Source organism: Prorops nasuta, unplaced genomic scaffold, assembly GCF_024137725.1.
Source record: "Prorops nasuta isolate Cenicafe-Biocafe unplaced genomic scaffold, Cenicafe_Pnas_1.2 PNAS00001, whole genome shotgun sequence".
Classification (NCBI taxonomy): domain Eukaryota; kingdom Metazoa; phylum Arthropoda; class Insecta; order Hymenoptera; family Bethylidae; genus Prorops; species Prorops nasuta.
Window position 1 is genome coordinate 4,012,855 of NW_027116798.1, and position 7,923 is coordinate 4,020,777.

At 34.1% G+C, this 7,923-nt stretch overlaps 1 protein-coding gene across 1 annotated transcript; it reads left to right on the top strand.

Moving 5' to 3' along the window:
- Window positions 1-1,324: 1,324 nt before the first annotated feature.
- Window positions 1,325-6,621, top strand: LOC136777031 (uncharacterized). The gene is made up of 2 exons (XM_066733087.1): window positions 1,325-5,510; window positions 5,558-6,621. The coding sequence occupies exons 1-2, from the start codon at window positions 1,325-1,327 to the stop codon at window positions 6,619-6,621; spliced, it is 5,250 nt and encodes a 1,749-aa protein (XP_066589184.1).
- The last annotated feature ends 1,302 nt before the right edge of the window (window positions 6,622-7,923 follow it).

Genomic DNA, 7,923 nt, shown 5'->3' on the forward strand with positions numbered 1-7,923 from the left:
GGTATGCTGCGATATCTTAGTGTTATTATTATTCACTGTACCAACTACACTGCATTACAATGAGTGAACTAAATGTTTCATAAAATAATGCCTTCACTTTACGTTTTATATTATCTAACGTAATCGTATACTGAATTGATCGTTATCTCTAAGCAATTATAATATTTAAAATGTTGTGAAGCGTTACGGTTGGGGTTATACTTATGTCAATCATTATGTTAGTGCAATATTGAATTTTTGATGTACCGAACAGTCTGAATATAGTGTCATTGTATCATTACGCGTATAATTCTTTAAGAACTACTTTTCTTAAAGAGTTGGGTGTTGCGATGCCAACGCAGTAAGTTGATTTTGTAATTGACGATCGGGACTTGGAATTGAGATTTTGAGCATGACATACATATATCGGTTATCTCTATGATTTTGGCTTGTAATTAAGTTATTCCGAATTAAGATGTATTGTATGAGTAGTAATACAGTATAAATGATGTGGTATGTAGTATGTGAGAATTGTAAATTATAGTAATTGTGACGAATATTGTAATAATTATTATTCTGCGAAGTAAAATTGTGATGGATAGTGTGAAATCTATTGTTAGTGCATAGCCGTTGACTTGCACGGCATTCTCTGTCAAATGTACATGTCTGTACCGAATTGTAGCCGTTGACCTGCACGGCATTCTTTATCAAATGTACATGTCTGTACTGGATTGTAGCTGTTGATATGCACAGCATCCCGATCATGGTATTTATCTGTTTGGATTGTAACCGTTGACATGCACGGTGATAGTAATATTGTAAGTAGTCAATATTCATTATCATATTGTTAAAGTTACGTAACTTGAATGATTATTATTACGGTCTTTTTCCTCAATTATAACGAGGTTTTTTCTGACCAAATTGTGATTGAATGATCCAATAAAGTTTCAATGTTTGTTAAAGGATCAAATAGAAATCGTTTTATTTTGCGTTAACCTGTTTATGAAAGTGAATCAATTTCTTAGAATTTGAAGGCATAACTAATATTACCATTGGAAAATGAATACAGTTCACATTAATTCCTAAAGAAAGATACATTTTTTGGTCCTTCGAGCCGGATTCTGTGAAATTGATGAAATTTATTATTTGATGATTGATGTTTTTACCTCGTTGCAAGTTAGTTTGTTATTTGGTTGTCAAGGTGGATGCTAGAATTGGGTTAACTTCATAGCTGCTTAGTAACACACGTTTAATGAATTGTAAAGGTGTGTAGTTACATTCACGTTGCTAACAAAATATTTGTATATAAATGTTTTAATTAGTTATTTACATTGAAAATATTAAAATGGTGAACAATACGAAAAGGTTGATCAATCAACAGCGTTCTCGTGAAGCTGAAATTAGTAATACATTAAATAGAATTCGAGCAAAAGATCAAGGTACTCTCACTCGAGAAAATGTTCAATTACGAATAAATGATGTAAAAGCAGCTTGGGACGAAATTCGACAATTGAATGCAGAGATTATCGGTTTTGATGATGTTGATGCAGTGCAATATCAGAATGATAAAGTTTTAGAAAGATTACAGCAATTATTTGAGGATTCACGAGATGAACTTTTGTCAATAAAAAATAATATTTCGGAAATATTATCGGGTCCTATGACATCATCACAATTAGTCGGCAATGATGATGGTAGTATAGATCACAGAACAGAGAAATTGCCTAAGCTGGATTTGCCATCTTTTTATGGGAAATATGAAGATTGGGAGAGTTTCAGTGATTTATTCATTTCATTGGTCCATAATAGAACGAATTTATCCGATTCAACTAAGCTTCAGTACCTTAAAATGTGTCTTAAAGAGGGTGCAGCTGATTTTGTTAAGGGTATTTCTATCACTGACGCCAATTATGCATCAACATGGCGAGCATTAAAAGTTCGATATTGCAATCCAAGATTGATTGTTAGGAATTATTTGATGGAATTAGCTTCTTTAGGTTCGGTAAAAAGAGAATCTGCTGAAGGTTTACGTGAATTATTAGACAATGCACAAAGAATAATTAGAGGATTGGAAAGTTTAGGGTTACCAATAGCTCATTGGGACATTTGGTTGGTACACATGGTTTCTAGCTTGATGGATCCAGATTCGCAAAAGTTATGGGAATCTGAGATAAGCATAAAAGATCGTGGAATTGTCACGCAAGCATTAGAATGTAATAAGGAACCTGTGATTTTAGAACGATTTCCTACTTTCCAAGAATTTATTGATTTTTTAGAGAGACGTGTGCAATCGTTAGGCATGATCGTGAGTGTAGATTCAATGAAAGATTTGGAAGTAAAATTAACATCTGTAAATAATCATCGGATGAATACGCGAATGAAGAAAGTTGTACATGTTAGTCATTCTACTAATGTTAATTCTAGTACAGATAGAAAATGTTATATATGTTCAGGTGCTCATATGGTTTTTCAATGTACAAAGTTTATTAAAAAGGCAGTAAAGGATAGACGTATCATGGTCAAGCGTAACAGATTATGTTTCAATTGTTTAGGAAAACATACATTTGCATTATGCCCAAGTGAACGTCGATGCAACATTTGTAAGGAGAAGCATCATACATTGATTCATTTGGAGAAAAATACTAAAAATATAAGTACTAAAGATTTAAACACAGGTACTTCTTTTGAACCCGCAAGGTCAATTAATACTGTTAAAACTTTAATGTTAAATAAGGATAATTATGAGAATACAGTGATATTAGCCACAGCTCAGGTAATATTGATGGGACCAAACGATACGAAATGTATTTTTAGAGCTTTGTTAGATCAAGGGGCTGAGTGTTCTTTTGTTTCGGAAAATGTGGTTCAAACTTTGAATTTGAAAAAATGGAAGGTTAATATTTCTTTAAGTGGGGTAGGAGTTTCGCGAGCTGTTGTTGCTAAGGCGAGGGTTAACTTAACTTTAAAGTCAACTTGTCATTTTGGATTTGAATTAGAATTCGAAGCTTTAGTTTTACCACGACTTACTGCTCAGTTGCCGTCTCGAGAAATAATTTTACATAAAGATCAGCTGTTAATAGGTAAAATATTAGCTGATCATCAGTTTTATCGTTCTGGCCCGATTGATTTGATATTAGGCGCGGATATATATGGTCAATTATTACTGGATGGAATTCATAAATTGTCATTGTCAGGACTGGTTGCACAAAATACCAGACTTGGATGGATTATTTCTGGTCCTGTTGTAAATAAACGCTTAGTGCGGACAATAAGAAATACAGGGGATATGCAATCAGTTCATATGCATAATTGTTTAATTGATGAGAATATATCTAAAGCTTTACAAAGGTTTTGGGAATTGGAGGAGGTGCTAGATCAAAAGAAATTGTTGTCACCTGCAGATGAGTACTGTGAGAATATGTTCAAACAAACATATAAACGTTTGGAGGACGGTAGATTTATGGTTAGGTTACCTTTAAAATCGGTTCTGCCTAGATTGGCATCAGAAACGCGTAACATGGCATTGAGAACATTATCACAAGTTCATCGTAGATTTTTACGGGATAATCGTTTAGCTAAGACTTATAGAGAATTTATGGAGAGTTATGAAAGTTTGGGTCATATGGAAAAAATTAAGGATGATACTGTAGAAAATGATAATGCTTGGTATTTGCCACATCATGCAGTAGTACAAATTAATCCATGGAAATTACGAGTTGTTTTCGATGCGTCTCGGAAAACTTGTAATCAAAGTTGTTTAAATGATTATTTGTATAATGGTCCTTCTTTGCAAAACGAACTTTCATTGATTCTAATAAATTGGCGAAAATATAGATATGCATTTACAGCTGATGTTGTGAAAATGTTTAGACAGGTCCTTGTCCATCCTGCTGATCGAGATTGCCAAAGGATTTTGTGGGCACCGGGTCCAAACGATGCTGTAATTGAATATCGTTTGAATACTGTTACTTATGGTACAGGATGTGCACCTTATCTTGCTATCAGAGTGTTGTTAGAATTAGCACGATCATCAAGCAATTTACCGTTGGGATCAAAGTGTTTAACTCATAACACGTATGTAGATGACATTTTTTCAGGTTCTGATATATTAGAGCGAGCATTGGTTAAAAGAAATGAATTAATAAAATTATTACAATCAGCTGGTATGGAATTGGATAAATGGTCGGCTAATCATATGTCTTTAATGCCAACTTTGAGTAAAGAGTCAATTAAAAGGGCGAAAGGTATAGATAAATGTTCATCTATTAAAACTTTGGGAGTACAATGGATGCCTGTTGAAGATACATTCGGATTTAAAGTTAAGCTGTTTGAATACAATTTACAGACTATTACTAAGAGAATAGTGTTATCAGATATTGCGAAATTGTTCGATCCGTTGGGTTTGTTATCACCTATTATTGTTGTAGCAAAAATAATTATGCAGGATATTTGGTTAAACAAATGTGAGTGGGATTCACCTTTACCGTCAGAATTATATAAACGTTGGATCACATATCGTGACAGTTTATCTGATATAGCATTTATTAAAATAGATAGGTGGTTAGGATTTTCTCCGAAATTTAAATGCGAAATACACGGATTTTCCGATGCTTCTGTCAGAGCATACGCTGCTGCAGTTTATTTGAGAATTTGCTTGGAAGATGGTAATTACAGGGTGTTTTTGTTAATGGCCAAAAGCAAAGTCAGTCCGGTCAAGACGGTGAGTGTTCCGAAGCTCGAATTGTCTGGAGCGGCGCTCCTTGTCAAAATAGTTTGTTACTTGCAACATCTTGAGTTTTTGAGGAACTTACCGGTTTTTCTATGGTCAGACAGTCAGATTGTACTATCATGGCTATGTAAACATCCAAGTACATGGAAGACGTTTGTTGCAAACAGGGTGTCTCAAATTCAGACTGAATTACCTGCAGCAGTATGGAGATATGTTTGTACATCGGATAATCCGGCTGATTTAGCTACTAGAGGAAATTCGCCAGGCGAATTGAGGGTGTCTGATTTGTGGTGGCACGGACCATATTGGTTGTCTTTAAAGGAATTAGATTGGCCTTTGCAGCCACAGAAAAGACTGGTCTTAATTGCACAAAATAATTGTATGGAGGAAAATGAATTACTCAATCGTTTTTCAAGTTTAACTAGATTGACTAGAGTAATAGCATACTGTTTACGACCATTATTAAAATTGCGTTCTAAAAAGTTAGGCATTGCATTATTATCGCCATTTTTGTCTACTGAAGAACTTAAGACAGCACGGTTATGCATTATTCGATTGTCCCAAGCTACTTATTTTGAGAGTGAGATTGAATTATTAAGCAATAAGCGACCATTACCAAAGAAATCACCATTATTAAAATTAAATCCGTTCTTCGATGAACAAGATAGAATTATACGTGTGGGGGGTCGATTAATTCATTCGAGTCTGAATCATGAGGCGAAGCATCCACCTATTTTGAGCAAAAAATCGAATCTAAGTATTTTGTTTATTAGATGCGCTCATCAAACATCATTACATGGAGGTACTACTTTAACATTAAGTTTTGTATGTAAGAATGTTTGGTATTAGGAGCTGTGAATTTAGTCAAGAGAGAGATCCGATTGTGTATGAAGTGTCAAAGAATCAGGCCAAGGTTTCCTACTCAATTAATGGGAAATTTACCTAGTTGCCGAGTGACACCGGCGAGACCATTTTCTATATCAGGATTGGATTATGCTGGACCTTTTCAGATAAAATTTAACAAAGGGAGAGGAGTTCGAACATCTAAAGGCTATGTGGCTTTATTTGTTTGTTTTACCACGAAGGCAATCCATCTGGAATTGGTAGGAGATTTAACCACTGCCTCTTTTCTAGCAGCATTTCGCAGATTCATAGGGAGGCGAGGACACTGTCAACAGATTTACAGTGATAATGGATCTACATTTCAAGGAGCTGCAAGGGAATTAAGAAAAATGTTTCATACAGCATCTGATTTTTACAAAGATTCAGCTGCAATATTAGCTAATGATCAGACATCCTGGAATTTCATTCCTCCGAACACTCCCCATTGTGGAGGACTTTGGGAAGCCGGTATTAAATCAACAAAACACCATATGAAAAGAGTTATAGGAGAGCAACTTTTAACTTATGAAGAATTCTCTACTCTTCTTGTTGAAATTGAAGCTTGCCTTAATTCAAGACCATTGTGCCCTATGTCTAAAGAGGTGGATGATCTTAGCGCATTGACTCCATCTCATTTTTTGATTGGAACGCAAGCGGGAGTTTTACTGGAAGAAGATTCTTCACAAATGGCATCAAATCAACTTGATCGGTTTCAGCTCATCCAAAGAATTAGAAATTCTTTCTGGAAAAGATGGTCGACGGAATATCTTCATCATCTACAAACCAGAAGTAAATGGCGTTCTCGCGAAGAAAATTTTGCAATTGGTCAGTTGGTAACTATGCGTGATGATCGTTATCCGCCATCTAAGTGGTTATTGGGTCGAATTATTGAAGTTCATCCTGCATCTGATAATATTGTAAGAGTTGTTACAGTCAAAACAGCTAATTCCAGATTTAGACGTCATATATCTCGATTATGTCCATTGTATATTAATGTCAAAGAAACAGCATTGTCATCAAATCCAACTTAAGATCACATATTGTAATAATTTCGTCATAATGACGAAGGCAGGCGGGAAATGTTAGTGCAATATTGAATTTTTGATGTACCGAACAGTCTGAATATAGTGTCATTGTATCATTACGCGTATAATTCTTTAAGAACTACTTTTCTTAAAGAGTTGGGTGTTGCGATGCCAACGCAGTAAGTTGATTTTGTAATTGACGATCGGGACTTGGAATTGAGATTTTGAGCATGACATACATATATCGGTTATCTCTATGATTTTGGCTTGTAATTAAGTTATTCCGAATTAAGATGTATTGTATGAGTAGTAATACGGTATAAATGATGTGGTATGTAGTATGTGAGAATTGTAAATTATAGTAATTGTGACGAACATTGTAATAATTATTATTCTGCGAAGTAAAATTGTGATGGATAGTGTGAAATCTATTGTTAGTGCATAGCCGTTGACTTGCACGGCATTCTCTGTCAAATGTACATGTCTGTACCGAATTGTAGCCGTTGACCTGCACGGCATTCTTTATCAAATGTACATGTCTGTACTGGATTGTAGCTGTTGATATGCACAGCATCCCGATCATGGTATTTATCTGTTTGGATTGTAACCGTTGACATGCACGGTGATAGTAATATTGTAAGTAGTCAATATTCATTATCATATTGTTAAAGTTACGTAACTTGAATGATTATTATTACGGTCTTTTTCCTCAATTATAACGAGGTTTTTTCTGACCAAATTGTGATTGAATGATCCAATAAAGTTTCAATGTTTGTTAAAGGATCAAATAGAAATCGTTTTATTTTGCGTTAACCTGTTTATGAAAGTGAATCAATTTCTTAGAATTTGAAGGCATAACTAATATTACCATTGGAAAATGAATACAGTTCACATTAATTCCTAAAGAAAGATACACATTATATAAATTAGTGTACACTGAGGCCACTTCCAAGCAAATTTTAATTACCTGTAGTGTCCTTTATTGTAATCTGTTTTATAACAACTGTAACAGCAATGAAGAAATTCTATCAATTATATTCATTTAAATTTATATACTGAAGGGTAAATAGTATATTTGAGGATAAACTATTAAAATTGTCTGCTTGATATAGCTTCGCTTTTTCATTAATATGACCTCTTCATTTCAGTATAATCTTCGTGAATACATGAATCATTATTTTGAACACTTAACTATTGCAAAATTTATTAATTTGAATAATCCACTGCACATTGACATCAGTTTATAAGCTAATAGCATACTCTATTATTTTACTTAATTGATTATAATAATACCTATATGATAATGTG

Coding starts and splice junctions, on each gene's coding strand:
- LOC136777031 (XM_066733087.1), top strand. CDS start 1,325: ATGGTGAACAATACGAAAAGGTTGATCAATCAACAGCGTTCTCGTGAA. Junction 5,511..5,557: donor TCAAACATCATTACATGGAG/GTACTACTTTAA, acceptor GTTTGGTATTAG/GAGCTGTGAATTTAGTCAAG.